The 14,528-nt window shown below is 47.8% G+C and overlaps 1 protein-coding gene across 1 annotated transcript in view; it reads left to right on the top strand.

Moving 5' to 3' along the window:
• Positions 1-400: 400 nt before the first annotated feature.
• LOC140402546 (homeodomain-interacting protein kinase 4-like) overlaps positions 401-14,528 on the top strand; it is an 87,494-nt gene continuing 73,366 nt past the window's right edge. The window contains exon 1 of the mRNA XM_072490397.1: positions 401-929. Coding sequence (XP_072346498.1) covers positions 413-929 — 517 coding nt within the window. The 5' untranslated portion in view covers positions 401-412. The remainder of the gene's footprint in view (positions 930-14,528) is intronic.

Below are 14,528 nucleotides of genomic sequence, written 5' to 3'. Positions count from 1 at the left end.
CTGCAGCAAAACATTGGCCCCATTTTTACCTCGGTGTGACGGAGATGTTCCCCTTATCTTCTTGCAGCTCTGCTCAGGGGCAGCAGACTAAGTCCCGTGAACACGGCACCACAGCACAGGCTTGTCCAGTTAGGAAGTTCGATTGTGCTAACTGGCATCGATCAAGCCAGTGGTGATTGTTTCCGAAGAGGGCTCCTCATTGTGGGCGGAGGAGGGAGCTCTGGCGAGCGGCGTTTTCAGAGGTCAGTAGCTGGGTGGACGTTCCTCGAGCTCTGGGATCTTCAGGCACCGGCCCCTAGAACCTGGCCTGGTAACAATGGCCTCATTATTACACCTCAAGCTTCTATTGTTGGATACCAGGCGGCTTGAGCTTCCACTCAGGCAGCAGGTGAAGGCCGCAAGCCCCCTGAAAATGTCTGTCATCCATTCTGAAACTGACATCTACGACATTATTCAGATCCTGGGCAAAGGGACATTTGGTGAGGTGGCAAAATGCTGGAAAAGGAGCACCGGCCACTTTGTCGCCATCAAGATTCTCAAGAGTGACTCGTATCGAGCTCGAATCATCAAAAACGAATTAAAGATGCTGAGGGTGCTGGGCTCGGTGGATCCCGACCAATATCACTTCATCCGATTCTTTGAGTGCTTCCACGATGACATCAAGTCGTACCTGGTGTTTGAGCTGATGGAGCAGAACATATTTGAGTTTCAGAAGGAGAACAACTTTGCCCTCCTGCCGGCCAGGCACATTCGGACGATTACCACCCAGGTGCTGAGGGCACTCCAGAAACTGAAGGACCTGTCAATCATCCACGCTGACCTCAAACCCGAGAATATCATGATCATCGATCAGAAACGGTTCCCCTTCCGTGTAAAAGTGATCGATTTTGGATCTGCCAGTATTTTTCAGGAGGTGCGGTATGTGAAAGGTAGGAGTGCATGCTGGTTCCCTATTTACTGACCCTCGGCCCTGCCTCAGTGAACTCCCAACAGGGTGGCGATTAAGGCCCAGCCTGGGACATTCCAACTGTGCGCAAGTCCGGGGGAGAATTTGCAAAGGCCGTACAGCAAAGGCAACATTCACACAGCATCCCCTTTACATAGTTAGGCGTCCCTGGCCCCCCTCACAGGAGCGTGAGCAGACAAGATTGGACGTTGAGTCACGTAAGGGTATATTCGGACAGGCCACCGAAAGGTTGGTCAAAGCGGGTTATAATCCAGGAGACACGAGCAGGAAGGCTAATGCAGTTTATTTACAATACAACGGCCTAGAGCAAAGAGCTCCACCCCAGGACTACCAGCGCTGCTAATCCAGGTTAGGCCCGACAGTTCAAGGGCTCAGTTAACGAGCCCCGGTTGGGCAGGCCCCCGTCTGCTACCAAGGAAACCCGTACTCTGCGCGCCCCACAGGGACATCTAATAGTGATTCCCCATCGTCCTGGTGGGGGTTATCGCATTGTTCCGATACCCTGGGGTAGTGTGTGGTCAATTTCAGCCCCATTTGACCCGGAGTCACAACACAGTTAAAATTAACTTTTAATCTTAAAAATATCCAAACTCTTTAGTCTTTGGCTGCTCAATAATTACAGTCACCAGGTTTGTAAATTTAAACGCAATTATAATAATAATAATCGCTATTGTCACAAGTAGGCTTCAATGAAGTTACTGTGAAAAGCCCCTAGTCGCCACATTCTGGTGCCTGTTTGGGGAGACCGGTACGGGAATGGAACCCGTGCTGCTGGCCTTGTTCTGCATTACAAGCCAGCTGTTCAGCCCACTGTGCTACACCAGCCCCTAACTTTTATCAATAACAGTCTGATTAAGTCGGCAACAGATACAGCCGGTTACCTGCTATCTAATTTCTAACCCCCCCCCCCTTTAACCTGTCCCACCCTCTATATTCACACAAGACAAACAAACACAGAGAAAAGAGGAGAGTAAAAAAATACTAAAAGTAAAAGTGTAAAAGTCTCTATTTCAGATGGACGTCTTCCACTTAGACCTCCCTTCAGCCAAGACCTCCAGTTGGATGTCTTTGCATTCAGTCTGCAGTGATTTTCAGTGTCGGCTCATCAGGGTCTCGAGAATTCCCTGCAGACTCAGATATAGCAGGGAGGAAACATTTGAGAGAAAGGGAGGGAGCAACACACAGTTTCTCCTCCGAGTCCAGGCGCTTTCCGCCAAGTCCTCTGAAAACCCTACCTGACAGAACCCAATCGCTGTCTGTTGCTGGGCAGGACACTGTCCTTGGACAATCCATTGGTCTCCGGCCAACCAATTGAACCGAATCTCTCCAGTCTCTCGGGTGCCATAAAGTCTGGGTTCTGCTGTTTGAATCTAAATCTCTTCAGTGCAGTTCACTATTTTGCAACTTTTGAGTGCTTCACTTCCTCTGCTCGGCTTAATCCATTAAATCTCCACGGACCAAAAACGATAAAGAAAAAGTAAAAGAAATAGGAAAAAAGGGAATCAAGAGGGAGGGCCCTTACAACAACCTTCCGCCCCCCTCACCACGTCCTCCCCCGTTCTCATGACGAGGGGGGCCTCCTTTGCCTTTTCACATGTGGCTATGTGTCTACCATCAGTGGGACCGTGTTGGGGGGTGTACAGTGGATTGGGGGGGGGGGGGGAGGAACCGTCTCTTCCACGATGAGCATCAAAGAGCTGCCGCTGGGGGCTCTTCCCCTCCGGCTGGGGTACTGGCAGTTCCGCTTCCATTTGGGAGCCCGAGTCCTTACAGCCTTCCTTACTGACTCTCGGGCCCTGCCTGTAGGCCGGTATGAAGGACATTGTGGGGGCTGTTTTTGCTCGGCCTTCCTGGAATACCTCAGGATACTTCCCTAGACTTCGAATAAGCTGTTGGTGCCAATCCAGGCGGATGTGTGATAGGCAGTCTCCTCCCCGAAGGCTGGGCCCTGGTCCTTGTACTACAACTAAGAGGAGTCGGATCATCTGCTGCCCATGTGTGACCGGGTGGACGTGGTGGAGGTTGGGTCATGCGTGTACTGTCCGTGGGGGATCCCGTTCTCCTGTATGGGGGTCAGCCGATATTGAGGATGCTGGAATCCATGGAACCCTGGAGTTTCTGAGCTCCTTTTTCAGTGTTTTCATGAGATTGTGCCAATTCTATGGCCCTTTGAGGCCCAGGGTAGATTCGGACAGCAATTTCCTCTGGGTTGAGACACTACTTATCCCGCATATCAGTCAGTCCCAAAGCATCTCTGGAAAGGGCGGTTTGCACTCAGTGTTCCGCCAGTTCCTGAAATCTTGTTAGGAGTTCCATTACTGATTCTCCAGGGATTCTTCCAGCTGTGTTGAGTCGATAACAATATCAATATCACAGACGGTTTAGGGTCATTGGGGTTCGCTACTAGCTCTAACTGTGCGTTGATGTCCGGGACTGCCAGGTAGGTCAGGCTTTTAATGATGCCGAACATTGGGGCTCCACAAGTGGTCAGGAGAATCACCTTCTGTCGGTATTCGCCTTCTATACCACTTCCCCGAAAGGAATGTTGCATTCTTTTGACAGACTGGGGCCAATCTTCCAATCTTCCGAACTGCCCCCACTCCATCGGATTCTCCTCGCCTTTTTATTACTGGAATTGTTTGACTCTGGAAAGGCTGTCCAGAACTTTTTCATCCCATCCTCGTCGCCAGTGTGATGTTCCAGGAGATACGAGCAGGAAGGCTAACGTGGGCTATTTATAACTCAAAAGTAAAGCCACTACTGCGGCGTATGGCAATAGTGACCCAACCCGGGACTACCAGCACTGCCAGTCCAGGTTAGGGCCGGCATTTAAAGGGCTCAGCTGGTGGGACCCCCCCTGATCTTGGTGAGGGTTATCAGTAAAGAGGTAGGATATAAGGGGTGCCTTAAAGGGAGAGAGATAGTGAGGGGGAGAGGTTTAGGGAGGCAACTCCAGAACTTAGGACACAGAAAGTTGAAGACACCAATGCAAGAACAATTAAACTGGAGAATTGCGAGAGACGAAAATTGGTGGTGCAGATAGAACTCAGAGAGTCGCAAGGGTGGAGGCGGTGACGGGGCAAGGACAAGGAGGGATTTGAACACAACAATAAGAAATGTTACTTTGCAAAGCTGAGCATATTCAAGTGACCATTGGGGAATCCCAATCTGAGAAATAGACGGCACATGGCACCTTTTGGTGGGTCAGTGCAGACTCAATGGGCCGAATGGCCTTCTCCTGCACTGTTGAGATTCTATTCTAAATATACAGGGCCTTGGGAAAAAGATAGGGAAAGTGATTAGTTCTGAATTGATGAGGGGCTTTGGGGACCGAGTTGGACAGCAGAACTAGTTTCCGCCTGATATGATGCTGGGGCAGAGAGAGAGTGCAGGGCAGTGGTATGAGTCGGGGAATGATACAGAGCGCTCAGGAGACAGAGAAAGGTTTAGTTTTGGATTGTTCCTGCCAGCACAGGCCACCATGGGTGGAGTAGCGTCTTCGATGCTAGAAACATTTGTGGTTCTCAAAAGGGCAGGGAGGTGGTGCAGTGGTTAGCACTGCGGCCTCACGGCGCCGAGGTCCCAGGTTCGATCCCGGCTCTGGATCACTGTCTGTGTGGAGTTTGCACATTCTCCCCGTGTTGCGTGGGTTTCGCCCCCACAACCCAAAGATGTGCCGGTTAGGTGGATAGGCCACGCTAAATTGCCCCTTAATTGGAAAAAATGAATTGGGTACTCTAAATTTATTTTAAAAAACAAAACAATGAAACAGACAGAGAAAATAGAAGCAGGAGGAGGCCATTCGGCCCTTCGAGCCTGCTCCACCATTCATTATAATCATGGCTGATCATCACGTTCAATACCCCGATCCGCCCCCCCCCCCCCCCCCCACACCCCTTGATCTCTTTAGCCCCAAGAGCGATATTGAATTCCTTCTTGAAATTAAGAACATAAGAACTAGGAGCAGGAGTCGGCCATCTGGCCCCTCGAGCCTGCTCCGCCATTCAATGAGATCATGGCTGATCTTTGTGGACTCAGCTCCACTCTCCGGCCCGTACACCATCTCCCCGAATCCCTTTATTCTTTAGAAAGGTATCTATCTTTTTCTTAAAAACGTTTAAAGAGGGAGCCTCAACTGCTTCACTGGGCAAGGAATTCCAGAGATTCACAACCCTTTGGGTGAAGAAGTTCCTCCTAAACTCGGTCCTAAATCTACTTCCCCTTATTTTGAGGCTAACCCCCCTAGTTCTGCTTTCCCCGACCAGTGGAAACAACCTGCCCGCATCTACCCTATCTATTCCCTTCATAATTTTATATGTTTCAATAAGATCCCCCCGCATCCTTCTAAATTCCAACGAGTACAGTCCCAGTCTACTCAACCTCTCGTCATACTCTAATCCCCTCAACTCTGGGATCAACCCTACCTGCAACAGGAATGTCCTACCTGCAACAGTAGTAAACTCGCCAACATTGAGGGCATTTAAAAGTTTATTGGATAAGCATATGGATGATAATGGCATAGTGTAGGTTAGATGGCTTTTGTTTTTTGACTTCCCATGTCGGTGCAACATCGTGGGCCGAAGGGCCTGTACTGCGCTGTATCGTTCTATGTTCTATGTTCTAACCTAGTGAATCTCCTCTGCACTCCCTCCAGTGCCAATATGTCCTTTCTCAGGTAAGGAGACCAAAACTGAACACAATACTCCAGATGTGGCCTCACCAACACCTTATACAATTGCAGCATAACCTCACTAGTCTTGAACTCCATCCCTCTAGCAATGAAAGACAAAACTTGATTAGCCTTCTTAATCACCTGTTGCACCTGCACACCAACTTTTTGTGACTCGTGCACCAGCACACCCAGGTCCCTCTGCACAGCAGCATGTTTTAACATCTTACCGTTTAAATAATAATCCATTCTGCTGTTATTCCTCCCAAAATGGATAGCCTCACACTTAGCAACATTGAATTCCATCTGCCAGACCCTAGCCCATTCACCTAACCTATCCAAATCCTTCTGCAGACTTCCGGTATCCTCTGCACTTTTTGCTTTACCACTCATCTGAGTGTCGTCTGCAAACTTTGACACATTGCACTTGGTCCCCAACTCCAAATCATCTATGTAAATTGTGAACAACTGCGGGCCCAACACTGATCCTTGAGGGACCCCACTAGTTACAGGTTGCCAACCAGAGAAACACCCATTTATCCCCACTCTCTGCTTTCTGTTAGTTAACCAATCATCTACCCATGCTACCACTTTACCCTCAATGCCATGCATCTTTAGTTTATGCAGCAACCTTTTGTGTGGCACCTTGTCAAAAGCTTTCTGGAAATCCAGATATACCACATCCATTGGCTCCCCGTTATCTACTGCACTGGTAACGTCCTCAAAAGATTCTACCAAATTAGTCAAACACGATCTACCCTTTATGAACCCATGCTGCGTCTGCCCAGTGGGTCAATTTCCCTCCAGGTGCCCCGCTATTTCCTCCTTAATGATAGATTCCAGCATTTTCCCTACAACCGAAGTTAAGCTTACTGGCCTATAATTACCCGTTTTCTGCCGACCTCCTTTTTTAAACAGTGGTGTCACGTTTGCTACTTTCCAATCCTCTGGGACCACCCCAGAGTCTAGTGAATTTTGATAAATTATCACTAGTGCATTTACAATTTCCCTAGCCATCTCTTTTAACACTCTGAGATGCATCCCATCAGGGCCAGGAGACTTGTCTACCTTTAGCCCCATTAGCTTGCCCAATACTGCCTCCTTAGTGATTACAATCATCTCAAGGTCCTCACCTATCATATCTTTATTTCCATCAGTCACTGGCATGTTATTTGTGTCTTCCACTGTGAAGACTGACCCCAAAAACCTGTTCAGCTCCTCAGCCATTTCCCCGTCTCCTATTATTAAATCTCCCTTCTCATCTTCCAAAGGACCAATATTTACCTTAGCCACTCTTTTTTGTCTTATATATTTGTAGAAGCTTTTACTATCTGCTTTTATGTTCTGAGCAAGTTTACTTTCATAGTCTACCTTACTCTTCTTTATAGCTTTTTTAGTGGCTTTCTGTTGTCCCCTAAAGACTTCCCAGTCCTCTCGTCTCCCACTAATTTTTGCCACTTTGTATGTTTTTTCCTTCAATTTGATACTCTCCCTCACCTCCTTAGATATCCACGGTCGATTGTTCCCCTTTCTACCGTCTTTCTTTTTTGTAGGTATGAACTTTTCCTGAACACTGTGAAAGATCGCTCGGAAGGTTCTCCACTGTTCCTCAACTGCTTCACCATGAAGTCTTTGCTCCCAGTCTACCTTAGCTAGTTCTTCTCTCATCCCATTGTAATCGCCTTTGTTTAAGCACAAAACACTAGTGTTTGATTTTACCTTGTCATCCTCCAACTGCATTTTAAATTCCACCATATTGTGGTCGCTCCTTCCAAGAGGATCCCGAACTATGAGATAATTAATCAATCCTGCCTCATTACACAGGACCAGATCTAGGACCGCTTGTTCCCTTGTAGGATCCATTACATACTGTTCCAGGAAATTATCCCGGACACATTCTATAAACTCCTCCTCAAGGCTGCCTTTACCAACCTGGTTAAACCAATCGACATGCAGATTAAAATCTGCCATGATAACCGCTGTACCATTCCTACATGCATCCGTTATTTCTTTGCTTATTGCCTGCCCTACCATCCTGTTACTATTTGGTGGCCTATAGACTACTCCTATCAGTGACTTTTTCGCCTTACTATTCCTGATTTCCACCCAAATTGATTCAACCTTGTCCTCCATAGCACCAATATCATCCCTTACTATTGCCCGGATGCCATCCTTAAACAACAAAGCTGCACCACCGCCCTTACCGTCCATTCTATCCTTTAGTACAGTCTGATACCCTTGGATATTTAACTCCCAGTCGTGACCATCTTTTAACCATGTTTCAGTAATGGCCACTAAATCATAGTCATTCACGATGATTTGCGCCATCAATTAATTCACCTTATTCCGTATACTACGAGCATTCAGGTAAAGTACACTTATGCTGTTTTTTATGTCTTTGTTATGAATCAGTAACTTTTCACAAATTATTTTTCCTCTTACCCTTTCTCCTAATTTTCCTTGTCTTTGAACCCATATCTCTACATAATAACCTGTCACGTAACCTGCTGCCTTGCTCTCCATTAACCATTACACTGTCCATAGCTTTACCCTTCCCTTACACAATGTTTTGGCCTCAACTACTTTCTGTGGTAGTGAATTCCACAGATTCACCGCTCTCTGGGTGAAGACATTTCTCCTCACCTCAATCCTAAAAGATTTGCCCCTTATCCTTCAACTATGACCCCTTGTTCCGGACTCCCCCACCATCGGGAACATTCTTTCTTATTCTGGTCGCCGCATTACAGGAAGGATGTGGAAGCATTGGAAAGGGTGCAGAGGAGATTTACCAGAATGTTGCCTGGTATGGAGAGAAAATCTTATGTATTGGAAAGGGTGCAGAGGAGATTTACCAGAATGTTGCCTGGTATGGAGGGAAGATCTTATGTATTGGAAAGGGTGCAGAGGAGATTTACCAGAATGTTGCCTGGTATGGAGGGAAGATCTTATGAGGAAAGGCTGAGGGACTTGAGGCTGTTTTCGTTAGAGAGAAGGTTAAGAGGTGACTTAATTGAGGCATACAAGATGATCAGAGGATTGGATAGGGTGGACAGTGAGCGCCTTTTTCCTCGGATGGTGATGTCTAGCACAAGGGGGACATACCTTTAAATTGAGGGGAGATAGATATAGGACAGATGTCAGAGGTAGGTTCTTTACTCAGAGAGTAGTAAGGGTGTGGAATGCCCTGCCTGCAACAGTAGTGGACTCGCCAACACAAAGGGCATTCAAATGGTCATTGGATAGACATATGGACGATAAGGGAATAATGTAGATGGGCTTTAGAGTGGTTTCACAGGTCGGCGCAACATCGAGGGCCGAAGGGCCTGTACTGCGTTGTAATGTTCTATGTTCTATGTTCTATGAATCAACCCTGTCTAATCCTGTTAGAATTTTATAAGTTTCTATGAGATCCCCTCTCACTCTTCTAAACTCTAATGAATAAAAGTCTAACCGATTTAGTCTCCCCTCATATGACAGTCCCGCCATCCCAGGAATCAGCCGGGTAAACCTTCGCTGCACTCCCTCCATAGCAAGAACATCCTTCCTCAGATAAGGACACCAAAACTCCCCACAATACTCCAGGTGTGACCTCACCAATGCCGATACAATTGTGGTAAAATATCCCAATTCCTATTCTCAAACCCTCTCGCCATGAAGCCCAACACACCATTTGCCTTCTTTACTGCCGGCTGTACCTCCGCGCTTACTTTCCGCGACTGATGCCCGAGGACACCAAGGTCTCGCTGAGTATCCACCTCTCTCATTTTACACTCATTCAAATAATAATCCGCCTTCCTATTTTTGCTACCGAAGTGGATAACCTCACATTTATCCCCGTTATAGATACCCACTCACTTAACCTGTCCCAGTCCCGCTCAAGCATCTCTGCAGCCTCCTCACAGCTCACCCTCCCACCCAACTTTGTATCATCTGCAAATCCGGATGGGCATGTTTGAACTGGTTGGAGAATGGATTTGACAGAGGGGGTAGCGAAATGAGGCTCCATAATGCCACTGGTGATGGAACTAAGAGAAAACAGTGTGTGAATATCGTCTCTACCCATTTCTGGCTCAGACCCCACCCGCCCCCTCCCTCCACGGTGCCCCAACTGACAGCTCTTGGTGTCAGCAGATCACACCGCCATTCCGACTAATTGGAGAGGGGGGGATGGGGCAGAATGGGAGGTCAGCGAGAGGTCGGAGCTAAGGAGAGATTGGCAAAGATGTCATGGACGCAACTCAAAGGGGGGTGTTAATAGTAGCATTAAGGACGAAAGAAGGTGCTGGCAGTGGCATAAAGGTAAGACAGGAGAGCGTGTTAATCGCGGAACTAATGTCATGAAAGCAAAACTGAAAAACAAAGGAAAGATAGCCCTTTGATTATCTTGCCTTGCCCCAAATATAACTCCACTGCTCCCCACAAAGCCAACTATCTCTGATGGGTTTATTCAGCATTTTGTCTTTTTATACCTTCAAACTGTTCACCATCTTCCAGTCACTAGATCAGACAGAATTTGAACCTCACTAAAAAGGGAGACACATTGTTGAAGTTTTTCATCCTGCACTCATTCGGACAAGCACAAGAATACCAAATTTCAAACAAACACGACAAAATATACTGCTGGAGGGAATACAAGACGGGAGTTAGATCTCAGCTGGAATGTTGTGCAATTCTGGGCACCACACTATAGGAAGGACGTGAACACATCGGGAAGAAACATTCCAGGATGTGAAACTTCAGTTATAGGGAAAGATTGGAGAGGTTGGGACTATTCTCCTTGGAGCGAAGAAGGCCGAGAGGAGATTTGATAGGGACATAGAAACTAGGGGCAGGACGGGGCCATTCAGCCCTTCGAGCCTGCTCCTCCGTTCAATACAATCATGGCTGACCCTCGATCTCTATGCCATATTCCCGCTTTCTCCCCATATCCCTGGATGCCATTAAAATCTTAAACTATCTCTTTATGAATACATTCAGTGACTCGGCCTCCACAGCCTTCTGTGGGAGAGAATCCCCCAGCTTCACCGCCCTCTGAGCGAAGAAATGTTTCCTCATCTCAGTCCTGAATGGTCCACCCCGTACCCTGAGACTGTGTCCCCTGGTTCTCGATTCCCCAGCCGGGGGAAACATCCTCCCAGCATCCAGTCTGACCAACCCTGCTAGAATTATATACGTATCTATCAGACCTCCTTTCCTCCTCCTAAACTCTAGTGGATACAGGCCCAGTTGAACCAATCTCTCCTCATAGGACAGTCCTGCCAACCCCGGTAACAGCCTAGTGAACCTCCGCTGCACTCCCTCTATGGCAAGTATATCCTTTTTTAGGTAGGGAGACCAAAACTGCACGCAATACTCCAGGTGTGGTCTCACCAAGGCCCTGTGTAGCTGCAATAAGACACCCCAACTTCTGAACTCAAATCCTGTTGCAATGAAGGACAACACACCATTTGCCTTCCTAACTGCTTACTGCACCTTCCTCCCCACTTTCATTGGCTGGTGTACAAGGACACCCAGATCCCTTTGTACTTCCCCTCTTCGCAACATATCACCATTTCAATAATTACTCTTCCTTTCTGTTTTTCGCACCAAAGTGTATAACATCACATTTAGCCAGGTTGAACTGCATCTGCCATGTGTTTGCCCACTCACTCAACTTGTCTAAATCGCCTTGACGCCTCCTCACACACTCACAATTCCGTTCAGTTTTGTGTTGTCAGCAGACTTGGAAATGTTACATTTAGTTCCCTCATCCAGATCATTGATACATGTATATTGTGAACTGCTGTGTTGCAAGCACTGATCCCTGTGGTACCCACAAGTCACTGACTGCCACTCGGAAAAAGACCCATTTATTCCCGCTCTCTGTTTCCTGGCTGTCAACCAATTCTCGATCCATGCCAATACATTACCCCCTATCCCGTGTGCTTTAATTTTGCCACTCACCTCACATGCAGGATCTTATCAAAAGCTTTCTGAAAGTCCAAATACACCACATCCACTGGTTCTCCCTTATCTATTCTATTAGTTGCATCCTCAAAAATCTCCAGTAGATAAAAAAAATAAAAAAATTTAAATTGCCCAATTCTTTTTTTTTTCCAATTAAGGGGTAATTTAGCGCAGCCAATCCACCTACCCTGCACATCTTCGTGTTGTGGGGGTGAGACCCGTGCAGACACGGGGAGAATGTGCAAACTCCACATGGACAGTGACCCGGGGCCGGGATCGAACCTGGGACCTCAGCGCCGTGAGGCAGCGGTGCTAACCACGACGGCACCAAAACACCGGTAGATTTGTTAAGCATGATTTGCCTTTCGTAAACCAATGTTGGCTTCGTCGAATCCCATTACTGGTGTTGATCGAGATGTTCAAACTCATGAGGGGGCTGGGCAGAGTAGACGGGGAGAAATTGTTCCCCCTCGTAAAAGGATCGGGAACGAAGTGGGGCACAGATTTAAAGTGATTTGCAAAAGAAGCAAATTTGACTTGAGAAAAACCTTTTCCTTACAGCGAATGATTGGGGTCTGGAATGCGCAGCCTGGAAGTGTGGTGGAGGCTGGTGCAATCGAGGCTTTCCAGAGGGCATGAGATGAAATGAAAAATGAAATGAAAATCGCTTATTGTCACAAGTAGGCTTCAAATGAAGTTACTGTGAAAAGCCCCTAGTCGCCACATTCCGGCGCCTGTTCGGGGAGGCTGGTACGGGAATTGAACCGTGCTGCTGGCCTGCCTTGGTCTGCTTTCAAAGCCAGCGATTTAGCCCTGTGCTAAACAGCCCCTAGTTTGAATAGAAACGATGTGCGGGGATGCGGGGGAAAAGGCAGAGGAACGGAACTAAGTCATGAAGCTCGTCTGGAGAGTCGGTGCTGACACGATGGGCCGAATGGCCTCCTTCCGCACCGGAACAATTCTGTGACTCCGTGAAAGGGTCCTTCTTGGTTGGCAAGTCGACTCTGATTGGTTGAGGTGGTGCCATGGAGAAAGCAATGGCTCCCCAAGCACCCAGGTGATTTCAAGAAGACCCAAGTCTAGAACATATTCCTTTTGTTTGCAGAGAATGGGTCCCTGTGTGCGAATGTATGCCACTTCCAGCAAGTTTAAATGAGCCACGTTACGAGCTCAGTTGATAATCTTAAAACGGTTGTTAGCCATTAGCGCACTCAGGGTTGTTCAGCAAGTGCTGCCCAATCGCAGAATCACATCGAATAGTAGACCTTTTGGGTTTTGTAAGCATTATACTCTGCTGATAGCAAACAACCGAAGGAGCCTGCGATTGTCAGAACCTGCTAGAAGTGACATACGTTCAAGCCAAGCCCCTTTTCCGAACTTCTCGGGAGTTTGGGGAGCATATGGTTCCCAGTGGCATTCTCCGTGTCAACATCTCAGCCAATCGGACGCGACTTGCGAACCAATCAGCTCCCCCTTTTCTCCTGTCGTGCAAATTGTTGGGATTGTTTGAAATTTGGTATTCTCGCGTTTGTGCAGGTTCAACAGCTTTGATAATATTGTCCCTCTGTTCAGCAGGATTTGAGGCGCTATTAAAGAATTTATCTGGTCGACGGAGAGCATTTCCCCAGTAAGAGAGTCCAGAACAAGGGGTCTTAGAATCCATAGAACCTCCACGGAGGAGAAGGAGGCCATTTGGCCCATCGATTATGGGCTGAAACTCTGAAAGAGCACCCTAACTAGGCCCACTCCTCCGCCCTATCCCTGTAACCCCCATAGTCCCACCTAACCGCTGGACACTAAGGGACAATTTAGCACGGCCAATCCACCTAACCTGCCCATCTTTGGACACTAAGGGGCAATTTAGCACGGCCAATCCACCTAACCTGCACATCTTTGGACACTAAGGGCCAATTTAACACGGCCAATCCACCTAACCCGCACATCTTTGGACACTAATGGACAATTTAGCACGGCCAATCCACCTAACCTGCACATCTTTGGACACTAAGGGCCAATTTAGCATGGCCAATCCACCTAACCTGCTCATCTTTGGACACTGAAGGGCAATTTAGCACGGCCAATCCACCTAACCTGCCCATCTTTGGACACTAAGGGCCAATTTAGCATGGCCAATCCACCTAACCCGCACATCTTTGGACACTAAGGGACAATTTAGCACGGCCAATCCACCTAACCTGCACATCTTTGGACACTAAGGGCCAATTTAGCATGGCCAATCCACCTAACCCGCACATCTTTGGACACTAAGGGACAATTTAGCACGGCCAATCCACCTAACCTGCACATCTTTGGACACGAAGGGAAAATTTAGCACGGCCAATCCACCTAACCTGCACATCTTTGGACACTAAGGGACAATTTAGCACAGCCAATCCATCTAACCTACACATCTTTGGACACTAAGGGGGAATTTAGCATGGTCAATCCACCTAACCTGCCCATCTTTGGACACTAAGGGGCAATTTAGTACGCCCAATCCACCTAACCCGCACATCTTTGGACACTAAGGGGCAATTTAGCATGGCCAATCCACCTAACCCGCACATCTTTGGACACTAAGGGGCAATTTAGCACGGCCAATCCACCTAACCTGCACATCTTTGGACACTAAGGGGCAATTTAGCACGGCCAATCCACCTAACCTGCACATTTTGGACACTAAGGGGCAATTTAGCACGGCCAATCCACCTAACCTGCACATCTTTGGACACTAAGGGGCAATTTAGCGTGGTCAATCCACCTAACCTGCCCATCTTTGGACACTAAGGGGCAATTTAGTACGCCCAATCCACCTAACCCGCACATCTTTGGACACTAAGGGGCAATTTAGCACGGCCAATCCACCTAACCTGCCCATCTTTGGACACTAAGGGACAATTTAGCACGGCCAATCCACCTAACCCACACACCTTTGGACACTAAGGG

The sequence above is a fragment of the Scyliorhinus torazame genome, chromosome 25 (genome assembly GCF_047496885.1).
Source record: "Scyliorhinus torazame isolate Kashiwa2021f chromosome 25, sScyTor2.1, whole genome shotgun sequence".
NCBI classification, from domain to species: domain Eukaryota; kingdom Metazoa; phylum Chordata; class Chondrichthyes; order Carcharhiniformes; family Scyliorhinidae; genus Scyliorhinus; species Scyliorhinus torazame.
The sequence above is the reverse complement of the archived record's forward strand: the minus strand, read 5'-3'. Positions and strand labels throughout refer to the sequence as shown.